Below are 21473 nucleotides of genomic sequence, written 5' to 3' on the forward strand. Positions count from 1 at the left end.
GAAGACTTGTCATTATTGTGGCTGACTAAAAGTGGAGTGGAGTGGAATGGATGGCAGGATTCCCACTTCGAGAATCTTAACATTTATTCTTTTCTTGCTATGTTGAAAATGTGATAAAACAATTTTGAAATTATCTTAAAACCCAAGCTTTAGAACCTAACTACACAACATTACCTTAAGTTAAAACATTTTCTAATTTCACAGGTTTTTAAAATTTTCGTGGAATTTTGTTTATTTCAGTTGGATTTGCTTATTTGTTCTTTGTTTTATTTTGTTGGGGCTTAAAATAAGTGGCTGGGGTGGCGGGGGTAGGAGAGATTTTAGTGAGTAGTATGTGTATTATCTCCAGGCCACAAATTATTTTTAAAAACTATTTTTAAGGCGGCTTATTTCTGGGTTTTAGTAATAAGTTATTTAAATTAAAAGAAAATGCCACAGTAAAGTCAGGTTTGAATAATTGCTGTAAGAAAAGCTAAAGGATATGCTATTTAAAATCTTATATAAGACTTAAAAGATGAGATTATGTTTAGACCTACAGTCAAGAAAGCAGCATAGGTAAACATGGTACTTGCTTCCACATCAAAATTACAACTAAATTCAGAACCGCCTGAAATTCAGCTGAATGGGAAGTTTTACATCTGGGGAATTAAAAAAGAAGCCAAATCAAGACTGATTGGAGGGACAGAGACAAGAAAAGGGGTGATCCCACACCCATATGTGGCGGATAAAAATCGGGAGGGATATCTTGGCTACGGAGGTCAGACCCCTGAGGAATAAGGTCTTCCAGGTCCCCCAGCCCAGGGTTCCAGTGCAGGAAGAGAAGTCCCCATAAATTCTGGCTGTAAAATCCTCAGCGGGGATTGAAGCTGAGGGAGATAGGGTTGCTGGAGTCCCAGGCAGTTCTTAAAGGGTCCACTCAGGTTCTAATTCTGGATTCACTCCCTCTAAGCTCCAGCATTGGACAGCAGCTTGAAAGGTACCAGAGACATATGAAGAGGGACTGAAGTGTTGGGCATCAGGGCAGGAGTTGGGAGTGAGGGGGCGTTTCTCTCAGACAGAAGTGCTAGCAAAGGCCCTTGTTCCTTTTCTGAGCCCAACACAGCTGGCAGGTGGGCACTATATTGAGATTCCATCAACCTAGCTCACACTGTTTGCTTCACCCTGGTGATTCCCTGAGGCCCTGCCCCACCCAACTTTCAGGGCCACTGAAGCTGTTTCCTGTGGCTTTTAAATACACATGCCCTATCTTGGCTCATGTTTCAGATTTTTCTAAGATCTCTCGAGCAGCTTCTGGCCTCTGTGAGCCCTGTACCTCTCTCTCTCTAAGTGGTCTAGGCTTGGCACTAGCAGCAGCCAGCCTTGGTTCACAGCTTGGCCTTGTCTGAGAACCTCCAAGCCCGTGACAACTAGCAGTCATCTGCAGATCACTTTGTAGCTCATGCCAGGTGGCCCTGGGCAGAAAACTGACAGTGACTGACCTTGGCCTACACCTCCTAGGAGGCACTCAGTGGACAGCTTCAGACCATGTCAGGCACCACCACCCAACCACTTGCATAAGCTGCCGGAAGCCGGTCCACCCTTGCTGCTTGACACAGTTGCTGCAGGGAAGAAACATCTGCACAGCATATGTTTCAAGGGACCTAGCGTATATGGCATACTGTTCTTAATATGTTTGCTCCCCTTCTTAGCGCTATGTGTTTTAACCAAGGTCACCTCTCCAAGAAAGGTTGTTTCCCCAGGTGGGGATTTTTCCCTGGAGTTAGGGATTAACAGGACTAAGGAAGGGAATAAATCAGTAAAACCCCTTAACTAAGTGCCAGGCGGGTAGTTAATCACCTTAACTACGAACAATCACGCTTAAGCTACATAATCTTTACTTAGGATAATCTCCTTCAGTTACTTCCTTGTAGTTTAACAGAACAGTAGAGCAGTGACCTTGGAATGGAGATAACAAACACCCTAACCTTTGAAATAGAATGGATAGGATTAAAATCAAATGGTATAAATACAGATGTAACAGGAGAATAAAGAGAGAACCTGGCGAGAGAACCTGGTGGGAGAACCTGGCTGGAGAATCTGGCTAGAGAACCTGGCTAGGCTGATCAACTGAATGCTGTCTCCGTGTCATTCCTTCTTCGCCGACTCTGTCCATACCTTTGGGAACCCCTGGACCTGCTAAGGTTGAACCCCAACAATAAGCCACACATTCAAGGGATTAGATTCAGCAGGTACCAGAGCCCTGCTAAAGTAAGTCCTACTCTGTGGGGTGGGCCCCCTTTACAACTGATCCTCCATGGTGGTTAGAGGTTGGTGGTTAGTGGTCACAGCCGGTCCTTGCGGCTGATCAGCATGGCAGTAAATCCCTCCCATTAACATGCCAACAGCAACAAGGCTCAGCCACAAGGGTAGGGTGTATGCAGCCCAAAACGGGGGAGCGCATCTCAAGTACCCAGCTTGAGTGATTGGAAGGCTGTGCCACTGGACCCCACAGGATACTTACTACATTAGGCCACTCTGCCAAGCCTGGGAGATTTAGCAGCTCTACTTAATCATAGAAGGAAACATAGGTTGGCTATTATCAAAATGAGGAGAGAAAGAAATATATTCCAAATGAAAGAATAGAACAAAACTCCAGAAAAAGAACTAAACAAATTTGAGAAGCAATCTAGTAGATGCAGAGTTCAAAACACTTGATATAAGGATGCTCAGTAGACAGTGAGAACTTCAACAGCATAAAAAAGGAACAGTCAGAAATGAGGGCTACACTAACTGAAATGAAGAATAATTTACAGGGAATCAACAGTAGAGTAGATTAAGCCGAGAACCAAATCAGCAATTTGGAATGTAAGGAAGCAAAAAACACCCAATCGGAACAGCAAAAAAGAATCCCCAAAAATGAGGATAGTGTAAGGAGCCCTCTGGGACAACTTCAAGTATACCAACATTTATTTGCATCATGGGGTTGCCGGAAAGAAAAGAAAGAGAGCAAGAAATTGAAAACCTGTTTGACAAGATGATGATGAATAACTTCACTAACATGGTGAAGGAAATAGACATATAAGTCCAGCAAACACAGAGAGTCCCAGGCAAGATGAATCCAAAGAGGCCACACACCAAGACACATCATAATTAAAATGGAAAGGTTAAAGTCAAAGAGAGAATCTTAAAAGCAGTTAGTTATCTACAAGGGAACTCCCAGAAGACTATCAGCTGATTTCCCAACAGAAATTTTGCAGGCCAGAAGGGATTGGCAACAAATATTCAAAGTGATGAAAGTCAAGGACCTACAACCAAGATTAACCAGCAAAGCTATCATTTAGAATTGAAGGACAGATAAAGAGCTTCCCAGACAAGAAAATGCAAAAGGAGTTCATCACCACTAGACTAGTATTATATGAAATGTTAAAGGCTCTTCTCTAAAGAAGAAGGAAAAAAAAGATTAAAAATATGAACAACAAAATGGCAATAAATACATACTTATCAACAATTAAATCTAAAAAACAAAACAAAATAAATGCACAAGCAGAACAGAAACAGACTCATACAGATACAGAGAACATTTTGATGGTTGCCAGATGGGGGAGTCTAGGGAGGATGAGTGAAAAAGATGAAGAGAAAAAAGAAGTACAAATTGGTTGTTACAGAACGGTCATGGGGATGTAAAGTACAGCTTAGGGAATACAGTCAATAATAACTGCATGTTTTCTGATGGGTATGAAATTTATTGGGATGATCACTTAGTAAGTTATATTATACCTAATCATTGGGGTGTACATCTGAAACTAATATAATAATGTATGTCAACTTTAATTGCAAATTAAAAAATGCAAAAAAAGGTGAGATTAGTCTGTGACAATCAATTACTCAAGAAAGGATTTAAATCGCATCAAGAGATGTTTAGGTTAGACATTAGAATTGTTTCTGTTATGAAAGATGTCATAGGCTGAATTTTTTTAAGATTAAAGGTAGATACTGCTCTACCTTATTTTTGCTTAGTCCCTGGAAGTATAACCATGACCCTTCGAGAAATCTTTCAAGTCCTATTTTTCTATGAGTAAATTTGAAATATTTCAGATGGCATGCTTGATAAGGAACTTAATGAAGATTTATTGTACCAAGCTCATATAATTTGATTCTACATTCACCTTTCTTGTAACTTGAATGCATTCAGCAGTATGAAACATTGAGGAGAGTTTTAAGGAAATACTGAAATCTAACCTAGTGTATACGTGAAGACAGTTTCTTTACTGACAAATGTTACTTGTTAAATACCACTTTAGTGGAATTTGCAGTAGTGAAAGAAAGGAAACTGTACTACTGAGGGGAAAGTTTAGTTTGCACTAGAAAGATGACTAAAGAAAATATAGGTGTTAAGGTATGGAAACAAAAGAATTGGAATAAATTTTCTAAAGTAATTGTTCTGTGGCATTTCTTAAAATTGATTTGTTAGGATAGGTATATCTGTGAGACATCCAGCCACATCGAATCTTGTAGGTCAGAGAAGTACTTCTCTTTGTATGTACATTTACACATTTATTTGTTTGTTCAATTTAGAGAATCCAGATTACTCTCTTGAAAGAAAGGAGTGGCTAAGAACTCAAGTACTTCCCTGCCACACTCAGTGAATTAAGCAGAAACTACTATTAAGAGTATTTCTTAGATCACTGTCTTGATTTTCTTGGGAGTACTTCACATCTTAAGAGCATATTCAGTCCATATTGTAAGTAAGGATACACTTCTGCAAATAAAAACAGAAATATAGAGTAGCATGATAATAGTGTGCACATTTAGAATCCTTTTCTCTTTAGAAGCCTGCACTTCATTACGTACTGCACACTCTGTGTGACCTTAGGCAAGTTATTTAACTTCAATTCATTCTTTATCTACGTATCATTTAGGAATGTGGTCATGCCAAGTGTCCAAAAGTCCACTGGAAAGGCCTGAACAGTCAGTGTAGATTGATAAATCCACTATTTCACATCAAGAAGTTTGGAGTGTAGGCAGATATTTAGGATTGTCTAATTCATCAGGAAATCCTATTGCTTCCTTCTAGCACCTGGAATATAACCATTTCTCACCAGTCCTCTTCTAGTCCAAATGCCCCGAAATAACTGCTGTCGGCTCCTAATTCTTCCGGTTTCCATCCTTGCACCTCTACTCCTTTTTTTTTTTCTTTTAAATAATTGTTTCTTTTTAAATTACAGTTGGCATATAATATTATATTAATTTCAGGTGTACTGTACTCTTTTTCAATATAGCAGCCAGAGTCATACTTTTAAACCATGAATCAGATCATATCAATACCTCCTCCCCATTTCATTCAATAAAAGCCAGAGTCTTTATAATGGCCCACATGATGTGTGCACTGGTCACTGTTACCTATTCCATTTCCTATCCTCCTCGATCATTCTCTCGAGGCCACACTGATCTTTTTGCTGCCCTTCAAAGATTGCAATTTTCCACCTTAAGGTTTTTTCATGGGCTGCTCCCACTGCCTAGAAAGCTTTTGTTCTCAGGTGTCTGCATGGTTAATTCCCTTACCTCTTTTAAATTCAAATATCACCTGTCAGTAAAACGTGTTCTGATCATTGGGCTTCATTCAGACCTTTTTTAAATCACCACCAACAAAACCTTACACACTTGATCTCATTTGTTCTACTTTCTGTCCTTCCTTCTTAACATGGCATTTACTACCTTGTCACATACACATAATTTACGAAACTTAGACAGTTAATTGTCTATATTATTAAAATATAACCTCCCCTAGGGAAGTTGATCTTGTTTGCTTTTGTTCAGTGATACATTCTGAGTCCTCAGAACAATAACTGGTAATGAAGTAAATGCTTGGTAAATATTTGTTGAATGAACAACTATATGTCATGAAAGAATCAGGTTCTTTTTGCCCTTTTAAATTCTCATTATTAGCACATGTGTTTGAATCTCGCACGGACATATTTTTGACTTTGTTCCTCTTAAGCATTTTGTATAACCTACTTCATATTTTGTTTTGTTTGGGGTAAGTAAATAGTAACTTGAAAGCCCTAAGTAATTCTTCTAAAGTTATGAATAACCTTTTCTTACAGCAAATATGAAGAACAACTACTGACCACCTCTTGTTGAGTCTGGTACTTACTTTTCATTGATTGCATTGCATCTTTCATTTGTTTTCCTTGTGTGTTCCTCTTTCTTCCCATACCCCTTTTCATTGTTATTCCTTCATGCTTTTTTTTAATATATCAACAATCCTCCTCACTTTAATTCTGAATTGGTATATATTTACCAATATTAATTTTAAAATTAATTTTATGTTCTTAATTTTAACATTATGTAAGCTTAATATTTTTGTTTTTAATGGTTAGTTGCTGTTTACTTTCATGTAACCCTTAAGAAGAAAAATTTTACTGTCTTTTTTTAGAATATCATTTTCTATAATCAATTCCTCAACAATGCTAGTATGTGATAGGTGAATAAAGGAAATCTATGGTAGGTTGAGTTTTGTTAACAAAACCCTAGGCAGTTTATTTCCTGCAGTACTCCTCATAGCACGTAATATGCTGCTGTTCATTATAAATCTTAAAGAAAAGAATATGTTATGTAATATGAATTCACTTTGGAAAGCTATTTTAGAATATAAGTAGTAGTAGGTATTTTCATGTAGTTTTGAAATATTGGACTATTTCTTCAAGGTTGTGTACTAGATGTTTTGTCTTCCTTCTTCTTCATTTCACATACGTCTGAGTGCTAGCTTTTTACCAGTTGTTGTGTGCACTCAGATGAACAACTTATGCAAACTTCCTTAAGCAGTAAGCAGTCTAAATTATGAAATAACTTACTTTAATAGTACTGGATAAATTCAGAATTAAAATTGTAAGTAAAATTCCAGTGGGAAAATACCAACATTTCTTAAATTTACTGGATTAGTGTTCCTGCTGCATTTCTTTTTTGGCTTGATTATATAGACAGCAAATGCTATTTTAAGCTGCAGTGTAGATTGTCTTGCATATATCTACCAAGTGCTCTATTTATATTATAAAGACTTCTTATGTGGCCTAATGACTTAAAATGAAGTTTAATATGGTATATATTTTACTTAAATACACAAAAAACCCCATGATAAAGTAGTAATTTTAACCACTGTGTAGAATTTCACTTTAGAAAAAGTATTCATTTTTTTTTCCAGAAAGTTTTCCTTAGCATATTTTATAATCTTGTAAAAAGGTAGAAACAATTACTGACTACGTTTATTCTACAGAAATAGAATAACCATATATTAACTGTGAGGTAAAATATAATTGAAATATTTATGTAATCTTTAATCTGAGGAAAGAGCAATTTTTTAATATTTTTTAATTTTTTTTTTATAGAGAAAGAGGAAGGGAGAGGGAGATAGAAACATTGATGATGGGTTGGCTGCCTCCTGCCCAACCCCTACTGGGGATCAAGTTCACAATTGGGGCATGTGCCCTGACCAGGAATTAAGTCAGCAACCTCTTAGTTCATGGGTCGAGGCTCAACCACTAAGCTATAACAACCAGTTGGGCAGGAAAGAGCAATTTTTAAAAAATAGGATTAGATCTGTAAGTAATCAAGAATCATCAATAGTGGACCTTTTGGTAATTTATTATAGATGACAGGGAAATGTGGAGGGGGTTAGTACAGAAAATGTCTAAATTTGGGCTAATAGTGATTTAATAATGATGTTTCTCTTTACTTTTCATTTTTATTTTATGTAATTTCATATAAGGAAGGCATCCTATATAATAAAAGGGTAATATGCAAATTGACCCTAACAGCAGAATGACCAGAATGACCACTCGACCAGTCACTGTGAGGTGCACTGACCACCTCTTGGTCCCTTTCCCCGGCTGGCAGGCTCCGATCACCTGATGGCAAACAAGGAACCAGGGGTGGGTGGCAGGGGATTCGGGTGGTGCCAGGCGAGGGCCCCTGCCCCACCAGTCGCCCCACACACAGAGGGTAACTCAGCGGGAGTGGGGCTGGCAAGCGGGCGGGAACGGCCAACCTCTTGGTCCCTTCCCCCGTCCGTCAGGCTCCGATTGCCTGATGGTGAACGGGGAACTGGGGGTGGGTGGCGGCTGGGGGGGCGGAGCCGGCTCTGGGCAGCTGGGGAAGATGGCCCTGATTGCAGGCCAGTCCTAGGGACTGTACCCGCGCATGAATTTCATGCTCCAGGCCTCTAGTTTATCAATAATAGCAAAACCTTTAAAGTAGAAATACTGAAGAAAATGTAGTTCTTGTCAAATAAGTACAAAAGCTGATTTTATAATTTAAATCTGCTGATAAGGAAATAATTTGGTAAGCTATTCTCCATTTTGGAAGTACATAGTAAGAAATATATACAGACAGTCCTCGGATTACATCTGACTCCATGTGTGTAATTTTGTTGTTATGTCCCCATCTCCCATTTACCTATATATATAAAAGCCTAAGTGAACATTACGGCCGAAGGACCGGAACGACTGGTCGACCATTTGCTATGACGCACACTGACCACCATGGGGCAAACACTGAACGCAGGAGCTGCCCCCTGGTGGTCAGTGTGCTCCCACAGCGGGAGTGCCGCTCAACCAGAAGCTGGGCTCATGGCTGGCAAGTGCAGCTGCTGCAGCGCTCCTTTCCCGCCTCCAGCAGCACTACTAAGCGGTGGTGGCGGCAGTGTCAAGTGTAGCTAGCCAGGATAAGTGGCAGGGGAGCTGTGCCCGGCCCCGGCTGGGGATCCTCCCTGACTGCCTGCCACTTTGGCACTGCTACATCCCTCAGGGGAATGTTGGACTGCTGGGTTTCGGCCCCTCGAGGGGTCCTGGATTGCAGGAGGGTGCAGGCCAGGCTGAGGGACCCCACCTGTGCACGAATCCGTGCACCGGGCCTCTACTTTGTAATAAAGAAAATAAAGCTCCGTCATTCGATGTATTTACATACAGTATGTGTATTATGTTTTTTATTATCTATTTACCACAAGTAAAGGTCAGGAATTGTTACCTTTCTTTTAAATTTTTTTTACTGTTTCACTTCATTACTGCTGTGTATGTGCTTCATGTGAGTGATGTAGGTGCTTATGTAGGTGGGTTCCGACTTCAGGCGAAAATCATGTTACGTCGTGCCGTAGGAACAGATCTCCGACATAACCCAAAGACCTACTGTATCTATAATAATAAAAGCATAATATGCTAATTAGACCAGACAGCCTTCCAGAAGAAGCTGGGGCTGTGAGGGAAGCCTGGGTCCTGGATGCCAGAGGGAAGCCAGTGCCGGCAGCCGGGGGAAGGAAGGCCTACTCTTTTTTTTTTTTTTTTTTTAATATATTTTTATTGATTTCAGAGAGGAAGGGAGAGGGATAGATAGAAACATCAATGATAAGAGAGAATCATTGATTGGCTGCCCCCTGCACGCCCCCTACTGGGGATCGAACCCACAACCTGGGCTTGTGCCCTTGGCCAGAATCGAACCTGGGACCCTTCAGTCTGCAGACCAACGCTGTATCCACTGAGCCAAACCAACTAGGGCAGGAAGGCCTACTCTTGCACGAATTTCGTGCATTGGGTCTCTAGTATATATATAGTTGATTGGTATTTGTATAGTGATGTGTTTCTTAGGACTCTGAAGTAATAACTGGGAGCATAGTTAACTATCGAAAATTAAAATTATTTGATAAACTCATAAAGAGTTTTATACTTTGCAGTGAGAAGTTTGGTATATTACTTAACCTCTCTCCACTCCCACCTCATTCTTTGCCATATCTCTTTTTACATAAATTCAAATTTTCAAATGAACAAAAAACTTTTGAATCATTAAATTTCTCTATGATTCTAAATAGAGTGAGGCAGACTGACGTGAAAGGAGGTAGACTGAGGACATCTTTTTACCTATTTATTCTTTTGTTGAAATAAAATTTAAAATAAGGTGCTTCTGATAAGTAAAGGAGCAATTTTATTCTTAAATCTAGGTATCTTCAAAGAACAGTAAAGCATCCCACTTTACTACAGGATCCTGATTTAAGGCAGTTCTTGGAAAGTTCAGAGGTATTCTATTTTAAAAATTTGTATATAAATGTTATCAGTATTTATATTTTTCAGTGTAATAATTTATATAAGAATAGAGATGTCCAGTAAATAAGTGGATTAACAGATGAAATAAAGCATTAATTTTTTTTTTTTTTTTTTTTTTGCTTAGTGCTTTAATTAGCTTTACTCTAAATTACTAGCAAAATGTCTTCTTTGCATGGATAAATATAGGATTATCAGTGCCAACCAGATTTAAAAGAATGACTTATATAGTCTAATTTTCAGTGTACTAAATTGTTACTTAGGCATCGTACTGAAATAAATTTATTCAGAGCACATATTTAGAGATAGCTGTTGAATGTATTTATGTGTACATTCTAATGTTCTGATTAAGGTTTTGAAATGCAAATTTGTAACTTGAAAGACCTTAAATTATAATAACCTTGCTGCTCTTTATATTTGAGTTGTTTGGCACAATTGCTACCTTTTAAGATCTTCTAAAAATATATTGAATCCCAGAATTTTTTAAAAATTAAAAATCATACAGTTTTAACTGGGCATAAAGAGATTTTTCTCAAGACTTTCTTCTTTTCTATGAACAGTTTATTTCTGTTAGCAAACAGGTGGCCAGTGTTAAGGTGCTTGGCAATTACTTAATATATTTTGACAAACATACTGTTGTTCCATCTAAATGTAAACGTGCAGAAGAAAAACAAATGGAAAGTCTATTTTTTAAGTTTTCCTTTGAGAATGTACAAGTAGTATATTTGAGAAATTAGATCTCACTATTGAAATGTATGAGAGTGAAGAAAATACAACCTCCTTTTTATCTTCCTTTTGGGGGGGCAAAGAAGGGGGGACAATCCCTTTTGTGGCCAGTTAAACCTCCAGGCTTTTAACCGGTTTGTTTGCCCTTATTTGTCATTCAATTCCAGCTGCCTAGAGCAGTTAATACACAGGCTCTGAGTGGAGCAGGAATATTGAGGATGGTGAACAAGGCTGCCGACGCTGTCAACAAAATGACAATCAAGATGAATGAATCGGATGCAGTAAGAGCTGATTTTTCGACTTGAATAATGAGATGAATTAATGAGCCCAACAATTGCATTTTAAAGCTGTACAAGTAGAAAATAGGATATTAATTTGCTTATTGAGTTTAGTTCTCAGCAACATCAGTTGACTACTATGGTTACCCATGGTTAATTTGTTGCTTTAAAACAAGGAATGGTGTTTGCTATTGGTAACCTAATTTACAGTGGTTTGTTCTGGCTAAATTAGCTCCATTTTTCTTTTTTGTTGTTGTTAGTGGTTTGAAGAAAAGCAGCAGCAATTTGAAAATCTGGATCAGCAACTTAGGAAACTTCATGCCAATGTTGAAGCCTTGGTCTGTCATAGAAAAGGTTTGTTTGCTTTATTATTTATCTGTTTAGCACCATGAGTTAGTTGAAACATTTTATTTAAATTTTATTAGGATGAGTATTTTGAAGTTATTATGGAAGAGAGAAAACAATAATTTAAGCAAATGTTTTTCTATTTCAACTTTGTTATCTAATATATTTTTGTTCTATTTTAATTTAACTTCTAGTTTAGAAGTAGAAAAATATGGAGCTTATAAAATATGTTTTGAATTATGGATTAAAATTGTTCACTTGATTAACTCTTTGTTAAATGTATTTATTATTCAATGAGTAAAGATGTCTTAGTAACTGATTATAATAAGAAATATGAGATTCAAAAATAGGTATTTGAGCTTTTTCTTTAAAATATTTGTTTTGTGCCTGCCTGTATTTTCTAGAAAACTCTGAAATATTTTCTTCATTTTTGAACCATTTTATTTAAAAATCTGGGTTTTTTGTTAAAAATTTATAGAAAAGTTGAGTTACAAGTTTTAAATTTCATGGTTTTATTTTTAATTTTTAAAGAAGGCTTTTTTGTGTTCGATTTCTAAAATTCTTGATAAGTAATTTAGTATGTGTCATTACCAGCAATACATTTTAATCAAATAATTACAGAAATCTAATTTTTGAAAGCAGTTTATAATAGCTTTTGCCATTTGTATATATCTTAGCAAATGGGCTTTCAGGTTCTTTTAGAGCACCTTACATAATGCAGAGCGACAGAGCAATTTTCAGCCATGTAATTGTTAGTCATTGACTAGCCTATAGACATCTATTTTTATTTGAAGTATCTAAAATGATCATGTTCAAAATCTCTAGAAATTCTTAAAAGTTCACTAAACACTATTGTACACAAAGAAAAAAGAGTAAGATCTATGAGAATTGTATGTACAGTTGGCTAAATATTCTCATTCAGAATTACGGACATTGTTTTTTATGACAAATAAATGTTTAAAGGTAAAGTAGTATAAATCAATTGTGTGTTCTCAATGCTTTTCATATTAAATATAAATATATATATATATACATTTTAAGGAATAGACAGAGTAAGCACTTCAGTAGAAAAGGGGGAGGCAGATTATTAAATTATTAAGCATAGTTCATATTCTGGGAAGATAGGCAGTGGTTCTTAACTTTTAGTAGAGCTTTGAGCAGTTAGCATTTATGCTTTTATGTTAATTATTTTAAAATATTTGAGCAATTCGTGAATAGATAAAACTTAGAGAGAAGGTAAAAAATGCAATATTTTAAAACTTTACTAGTGAACATTAAAAGTGAATACTTTTCTATTTCAGAACTTTCAGCCAACACAGCTGCCTTTGCTAAAAGTGCTGCCATGTTAGGTAATTCTGAGGATCATACTGCTTTATCTAGAGCTTTGTCTCAGCTTGCAGAGGTTGAGGAGAAGATAGACCAGTTACATCAAGAACAAGCTTTTGCTGACTTTTATATGTTTTCAGAACTACTTAGTGACTACATTCGTCTTATTGCTGCAGTGAAAGTAAGCCTTGTTTTGCAGTCTTCCTTGAATTCTTCTCACTTCAGTGGTTTGCTTATAAAGGAATTTGGCATGTATTTAAGTGTGGAAATACTATAGTAGTACATCTAAAATGGCTTCACAATGATTATTCGTAGCTTAAATTTTTTTCTCTATGAGTTGGACAGTACAGTAGACAGAATTGATGTTTTTAAGAGGTCTGAGAAATGGCAAATACGAATGTACATTTACTTACATATACACCTTTGGAACTAACTGGTAGCATTTGTTTGCTCATTGTAGCACACACTGAAACTACCCACTGGATTTTACTATCATTAGTAAAGCTATATTGAGAAGAAGGACAGAATCAGAATTTTTCCTCAAATATGTTTAATGGTGGCTTTAGCTTCAGTTATTTAGTGGCAATGTTTAAGGATGAACAGTCTTCAATTTCTGAATAGTTGAAAAATAATCCAGTTAACTAATAAAAATCAATATTCTACAGTTATCTCCAATTTTCAAACAATTAAACTAAATATTATTTATCTTATGTTTCAGAAGATACTTTAAGATCTTGTTTTTGGATTGGTATTATGAACATTAGTTATCATGGAACGGGGAACTGAGAATTTACCTTTTAACTTGTTCCTTGCTTTCTAATGCAAAATTTTTTCAGCTGATGTCTGTGATTAAATTAGTATTCATCTACAGTCAAACAGTAATACATTGTACATTTCTTGATGATTAAGTTCTAAAGCTAATGGTGACAGTTTACTAAAAGGTTCTTAGCTTTCTTAAGAATGGTGCTTTCTGAAGGGAGAGGGAGAGGGACAGAGAAACACTGATAAGCAAGAAACAAGGATTGGTTACAGCCTTCACAACCCCTATTGTGGATCTAGCCTACAACCAAGGCATGTGACTTCACCAGTGCATGGGTCTATACCAGTGATGGTGAACCTTTTGAGCTCAGCGTGTCAGCATTTTGAAAAACCCTAATTTAACTCTGCTGCCATGTCACATATAGAAATTTTTTGGTATTTGCAACCATAGTAAAACAAAGATTTATATATTTTTTTCTTTTTTTAATAAATCTTTATTGTTCAGATTAAAAAAAAAAAAAAAAAAAAGAATGGTGCTTTCTTAGGTTTGGTAAAATTACCAATTTTGCTTAAATTTACTCTTAGATGTACTCTATATTCCTGGTGGTTAATTTTTTCTTTTCAGTTATTTAAAGATGTTAATATAGATAGCAGTTATCAGAGTATACTTTATATATAGGTAACTTGAGATATACAGAAATCCAGTTTATAGATAATGGTTCCTTTTTATATTTCACCTCTCACCTCATTCCAGAGCTCCCACTAGCATGAGAGCTGTTGTAAAAAAGTATAACACATGTAAAAAATCTGTGAGTACAAAAGGGAAGCTGGGCAGTGTCTGTGAGGAGGGACCTGCAGAGAAGAGCTAACGTGGGAAAAAAAATACTACCTGGCAGGGATGGCCTATCTGTGTAATCGATGTTAATCCCTCAAAAAGAGTTTGCCTCATACTGCTTACATCTTGCTGTATTTTTACGTTTTGTGGAATTACAGTTATATGCATGTTTCCTACAGTATATTCTACAGAACACTGACACCAAAAGATATACCACAATAAACTGAGTTTGGGAAATAATGTATACAATATCCCTGTCTTATACACTCAGAGTGCATGTAAAAAGCTCAGAAATATCTAGTATTAAAAAATTAAATATTTAACTTTATTTAATCTAGAGACTTCCAATTCATATGAACAGTAATCATTTTCCATTTAATATATTTTTACATATATGGAACACTTTTTGGGAAATATGAATTAGTGATTCATTGACTAAAAGAATTTAAGAGCTATGGTCAAGTTATACCTTGAAGTAAACTAAGCTCTTTCAGATTGGTTTTCTAATGAAACCTAGCACAGGTCAACTACTCCAAAGTTGAGAAATTACAGAAGAGGGTGACAGGGAATATTTGTGGTCTTTATTTTTTTTAAATTTATTTTAAACTAATTTATTTGTATTTGAATAAAAAATACATGCCCATAATAATTCTAATAGACCAAAAAAGTAAATTTCTTTTCTACCTAAGACCTCTAGTCTTTCTTCCCTCAATCAAATGCTCTTAGATTCTTGTGTATTTTTACAGAATTAGCTATGCATATATGTGAAGCTAATTTATTTTCTTAATTTTTTGTCTCTCTCATTCTCTCCTTCCATTTCTTTCTTCGTCCTTAAAAAATGAGCATACTCTATGCAGTTCTTTGCCTGCTTTTTTCACTTACTGTTTTAGAGAAGTCTCTATGTCAGCATGTTACATTTTTAATGGTTGCATAGTATTCCATCATATAGCATATAGGTGTACCTTGAATTATTTAACTAACCCAATCATAAATTAAGTATTTTGATAATAACTCTTTGGGCATAAAATTCTTAAAAGTAGAATTGGTTGGCCAAAGGGTATATGCATTTCATTAATTAGTGCCATATTACTATCTGAAGAGGTTATACTTCTTTGTACTCTCATCAACATTTATATCCTTCTCCCACCCAGTAATAAAGGTATTTTTTGTATACATTTTGATTTCTTTAGTTAGTGTGAATTTAAGCATCTTTACAAATGGTAAACCATTGCATTTCTTTCTTTATATATAATAAAATCTTCTAATAGCTATTTAATATTCCTTAGCCTTTTGTTTTATCCATACTAAGACTACTTTTCTGATGATAATTTTGAAACTAGGGAATTAGAATATAGAGCCAAAATGGAAGCTAAGAACATCAGAAATTGGCGCCCAAAAGAAAGATAAATTGTACATATTCAAAATATTGCATAGGGCTGGCCTCATATTCCAGGGAACTCTAGTTTTTCTCTCTTGTACAGTACAGCGTCTCTGACATCTAAGACATTATATTTTGACTAGTACTGTTAGCAAGCATTTATGAAGTGGTAAACTTTCTGCATGCATTCTTATGTATTCGCCCTCTGTGAACCACTAGAGTAGGGTCAGGGATTGAGGGTGGTAATGGGTATCGTTTTTAGCATTAGAACTCTTTATTAAGAATTCTTACAGGGAATCCAAATTTATAAAATTATATATATTAAATATTAATAAATATTAAAATGTATTATATATTTAAAAATCAATAGATGGGTTCCCCAAGGAGTTTAAAAGCTTCATTGTTTGGTGGTAACTAATCAGCTTCCTTTCAGGACTCCAGGAAGCTGGGCAGCATATTTTTAGGTTTACTGAATTAGAATATGGTATTAATTAATTAAAATTATGCATCAGATTTCATGGTGGGCCAGGAAAACTCAACTGCAACCTTGTCCAACCTAGACGAGCTTGCATGCAAATGTCTATCATAAATATTTGGGGGGGATGGAGGTTTAGAGTGGATCATCAGTGTAAATCTATCCCTCTTATGGAGCAGGCTATAGAGTGGATTATCTTCACATACAAAGATAAACATTGTTATGACTGAACTAGAGGCCCAATGTACAAAATCGTGCAAGAGTAGGCCTGCTGCCTTGTGGCCCCATCCCCCGCCTACTGATTGTTCTGGAAGGTCATCCGGAAGGTCGTTCCACCATCTGGTCTAATTAGCATATTAGCTCTTTATTATATAGGATTGCTCTTTAAGGTAGCATTTTAAGAAGAGCAAGTATGGTTCTGGATCTTTTATTTTTTAGTGTTACAAGGGTAGAAAAACAAATGGAGAAAAAGTTTTAATTCTTATACAGTTAAGACTAATTTTTTTCCCCCTGAAATAACCTGACTTTAGTAGTTTTACCTTTGCCATAACTCCTACATCTATTGTAGCTTTTAGAATTCTTTCTGTGTCTTTAACTTTTTCTATTTTAATTATGATGTGTCCTAGTGTGGCCTCTTTGGGTCCATCTTGTTTGGGACTCTGTACTTCCTGGACTTATATGTCTATTTCCTTCACCAGGTTAGGAAAGTTTTCAGTCATTATTTCTTCAGTTAGGTTCTCAATCCCTTTCTCTTTCTCTTCTTCTGGTTCTCCTATGACCTACATGTTGTTATGCTTCATGTTGTCCCAAAGTCCCTTAAACTATCCTCTGCTCTGATTGGGTGTTTTTTTCCTACCTTGTCTTCCAAATCACTGATTCGACCCTCTGCTTCAGCAATGCTGTTTATTCTGAACTCTTACATTTTTATCCAGTCACAGGGATTTCTGTTTTTAAGCAAGTGAATATGGAAATTTATATATTCTTTTTATTTATTTTCAGTACTTCAGTATATTAGAATAAAATTTAAATACTAGGTTTTATTGCTTTTAGTATTGCAGCACTTCTAGTATAAAAGTATTTTAATGTTAACTGTCACTTAATAGTATTATGTCATTCACTTATAGGGTGTGTTTGACCATCGAATGAAGTGCTGGCAGAAATGGGAAGATGCTCAAATTACTTTGCTCAAAAAACGTGAAACTGAGGCAAAAATGATGGTTGCTAACAAACCAGATAAAATTCAGCAAGCTAAAAATGAAATAAGAGAGGTGATTAATACAAAATGCTTTATTTATCTCTTTACTAAAATTTTCCGTGAATCATTCATATATGCATAATTTTTTTTTCTGAACCATTCTACACCTAGCTATTTTTCTGTAATTTTATGAACTGTGTTATATTTTAATTACCTTAACATTTTGATTTTCACTAAAATCGTCAGAGCCCTTTTTTTACATTGACATGATCATGAAATGAATAAAGAAACACAAGGAAAAGATTTACATTTATATTTAATTTTTCATTTCAGATAATTACTTACTTTGTATCTAAAAATAGATTTAGAGGTGGATTTGTCCCTCATTTAGTTGTACAGGCAACATTATCCCCATATATATGTATTATATATGGTATTTTAATAAATTTGTAGAAGTTTATTATAATTTATACACTTTTTTTGCCATGCTTCAATAAGGAAATTGAAGAGGTAGGACAACCTTTATATTACTCAAAGTAAATGTACCTGCTCTTGGAAGAGTATGTACCAGTGTTTTGGTTACATAGTGGGAAAATATCATTTCATAGCTTAAGTCTTCAGTCATTTTATTTTAGCTGTTTCATTCACTATCACATTTTATTATTGCTATACTGATTTTAATGTTTATCAGTAGACCATAATTCCACAAATTTTTTTTAATCTGGACATTTTACTATTACAAAAATGTTTTTTAAATGTTTGTCATACAATTTTCCTAATTTAAAGTATTTCCATGGGCATATAAATTGTGATAAACATGTAGTCTTGAAATTAGCATAATGTAGTTGATATATTTTGAAATAATTGATGATATAAAAAAGATGAGAAAATTAAAATCTAACATTGTTAAATTATTTGATAGCGAATTTTATACTTAGAATTATTTCATAACATTGTAGTTATAGTTAATTCAGCAATGGATATTGTAATTCAGTAAGTCCTAAAATATCCTGGTTTTGAGTAAATCTGACAATGAAATATTTTAATGGAAATTAAGCTAATATGCTTCTCTACTACTGGAAAGTTAGGTATAAATTTGAATGATGCTCAACTGGGCTTTGCCAATATTGAGCTTTCTCAGGATTTTCAGGTATTACATTAAATTGAGTGATCATGACAGCTAGTTCTGTAATTTTTTTCCAGAATAAAATAATTGTGCATTTTTGTTTGTTTTTATTAGTGGGAGGCAAAAGTACAACAAGGAGAAAGAGATTTTGAACAGATCTCTAAAACAATTCGAAAAGAAGTAGGAAGATTTGAGGCAAGTATAATAATTTTACACTTTTCTTAATGTCATATTTGCTGCAACTTTATGATAAAATCAAATTTAGTTTTATACTAATGGACCTTTTTTCATGTATTATACTTTAACAGAAAGAACGAGTGAAAGATTTTAAAACTGTTATTATCAAGTACTTAGAATCATTAGTACAAACACAACAACAGGTAAGCCAATTTTTTTATAACAAACTTTTTCTAGAATTTATTTTTGGTATACTTTTCATTTTAAAGATGGTAATCAATGAAAGGAGCTTTTAAACTTAAAGAGGAATAAGAAATGAAGTAGAGAAAATGAATAACAGCAACGGAAAAAATGGTAGCTAAAGGAATTGGAAACTCTCGACTCCTTTTTGCCTCTACTCTTTCTAACCACTAGCTGAGATAGACTTTTTTCAATTTTAGGTTATGAAAAATATACTGAGCTACTTTTCCCTTTTCTTAGCTTCCTAATTTTATTTTCCTATTGATCGTACCTGTTTGAGTAAATTCTTATTATAATTCTTCTCTTCCATGAAAGACAGAACTTAAACTAAAAATAATATTCTTTAGATTTTTAAAAATACTGTTTTGATTTTTGTTTTATTTTATGTGGTTGGTGGTGATTGTATGCCACAAGTAGTGGTATTTGTCTCCTTAACCCGCAGAGACAATGGTATTCATGTTAGATTAAATCAAAGACTTTGACAAGATAATAGCAGAGGTGGGTTTTTTTCTGTTTTTATATAAATTTGAATAATAGATCAAATTATTTAATGTCTTGAGTAAAAGGGTTTCTTTCTCCAGTTAAATATGTGGATTAGAAGCTTGCCTATATAATTTTTTTAATTAGGTGATAACATTGTATCTTCAAAATATGTATTTTCATTTTAAATACTTAATTCATAAAATAAGACTTTTTAAATATGATTATAAATAGGTTATGTAAGTTTGTTTTTAAAGGAATTATTTAAATGTAACGTTAGTTTTTACTTCAATCTATTCTCTGGAGTATCCAGGAAAGACTGGCAGCTCATTCTTCCCAGGCTCTTTTCCCATTCTTGTTCAGTCTTTTTCTCCCTCTTTTTTTCTCATTCTTTTTGGCTAGCAATAACATAACATATGAATATTCTCTGATTTAGATGTTATCGTTTTATATTGGAAAAGCTCATTGTAGTTTTATTATTTAAGGTAATCTGTTTTATACTAACAATCTGTTTTTATTTACAGTTTTGCATAAAATAAAAATATCTTGTTTTGGATATTTTTAAAATTATATTGCTTACATAAAAAAACAAATTAGCCAGAAGTAATTAATAAGTTAAATAATTCATACATGAATTATATTGATAAACTTCAGATAATGGAATTAAAATGATTTTAATAACCAGACTTTAGTAAAATGTTAATCACTGCTAGCTATTTGTATAGGGTTTTTTTAATGCTCTACAAGATATATGCATATAAATGACAAAAAGGTAATGAGACTATCTTTTATCTTTATTATTATTCACAGCTAATAAAATACTGGGAGGCATTCCTACCTGAAGCCAAAGCCATTGCCTAGCAGGAAGATTGCTCCTTTTAAGATCTTGGAAGTTTGTTCCAGTTATGCTGATTCCACAGTGAAATCATTTAAAACCATCTAAATAAACCACTATATATTTTATGAATTACATGTGGTTTTTATATATATATATGTGTGTGTGTGTGTGTGTATATATATGTGTGTACATATATATATATACATATACATATATATATATATGTGTGTGTGTGTGTGTGTGTATATATATATATATATATATACACACACACACACACAGTCTGACATTTTATTACAAGCTGCATGTCCTGACCCTCTGAATTAACTGGACTGTGGCATGACATTCTGCAGTACTTTGCTGAATTGAACACTATTGTGTCTTAAATACTTGCACTAAAAAGTGCACTTCAAGGTCAGAAATTTGACAAAATTTTTTCTTTATATGTTCCATAGTGTGTTCACCCTCTTTATGAAATGAATTATCAATGCATTGATTATTGTTCATTTATACATTCCTGTACAGAAATTATGATATTGTGATTATAGTAATAAAATGATATTCCTTGTGAAGTATTAGTAACAAATTATTTGGGTATATAAACATATTAGGGATCCTTTAAAAGCATTTTTAATAGGAAGAAACTTTTCCTTCTAGAGATACAGATATACATATATACACATACTAGAGGCCCGGTGCACAAAAATTTGTGCACCCGGGAGGGTCCCTCAGCCTGGCCTGTGCCCTCTTGCAGTCTGGGACCCCTCAGGGGATCACCACCTGCTGGCTTAGGCCCGCTTCCCGGGGGGATTGGGCCTAAGCTGGCAGTCAGACATCCCCCTGGCAGCCCGGGAGCCCTCGAGGGATGTCAACTTGCCAGCGGGGAGCAGGCCTAGCTGCAGTCGGACATCCTTAGCACTGCTGAGGAGGCGGGAGAGGCTCCCACCACCACCGCTGTACTGGCAGCTGGCAGCCTGGCCAGTGGCTGAGCAGAGCTCCCCCTGTGGGAGTGCACTGACCACCAGGGGGCAGCTCCTGCATTGAGCGTCTGCCCCCTGGTGTTCAGTGTGTGTCATAGTGACCAGTAATTCCCAGTCACTCTGCTGTTAGGGTCAATTTGCATATTACCCTTTTATTATATAGGATAGAGGCCTGGAGCATTGGTGGGGGCCGGCTGGTTTGCCCTGAAGGGTGTCCCGGATCAGGGTGGGGGTCCCGCTGGGGTGCCTGG

At 35.3% G+C, this 21473-nt stretch overlaps 1 protein-coding gene across 4 annotated transcripts in view; it reads left to right on the top strand.

Moving 5' to 3' along the window:
• SNX2 (sorting nexin 2) overlaps positions 1-20814 on the top strand; it is a 51214-nt gene extending 30400 nt beyond the window's left edge. For 2 of the 4 annotated variants that reach the window (XM_036308438.1, XM_036308441.1), the window contains 8 exons: positions 9965-10040; positions 10958-11071; positions 11329-11422; positions 12715-12920; positions 17311-17454; positions 18622-18702; positions 18816-18887; positions 20215-20814. In XM_036308438.1, the coding sequence (XP_036164331.1) occupies positions 9965-10040; positions 10958-11071; positions 11329-11422; positions 12715-12920; positions 17311-17454; positions 18622-18702; positions 18816-18887; positions 20215-20265 (838 nt within the window). In that variant the 3' untranslated portion in view covers positions 20266-20814. Of the gene's footprint in view, positions 1-9964; positions 10041-10957; positions 11072-11328; positions 11423-12714; positions 12921-17310; positions 17455-17879; positions 17937-18621; positions 18703-18815; positions 18888-20214 lie in introns of those variants that run through there. The other 2 variants (XM_036308439.1, XM_036308440.1) reach the window with 2 other exon arrangements.
• Positions 20815-21473: the final 659 nt, after the last annotated feature.

Source organism: Myotis myotis, unplaced genomic scaffold (assembly GCF_014108235.1).
Source record: "Myotis myotis isolate mMyoMyo1 unplaced genomic scaffold, mMyoMyo1.p scaffold_m19_p_5, whole genome shotgun sequence".
NCBI lineage: Eukaryota > Metazoa > Chordata > Mammalia > Chiroptera > Vespertilionidae > Myotis > Myotis myotis.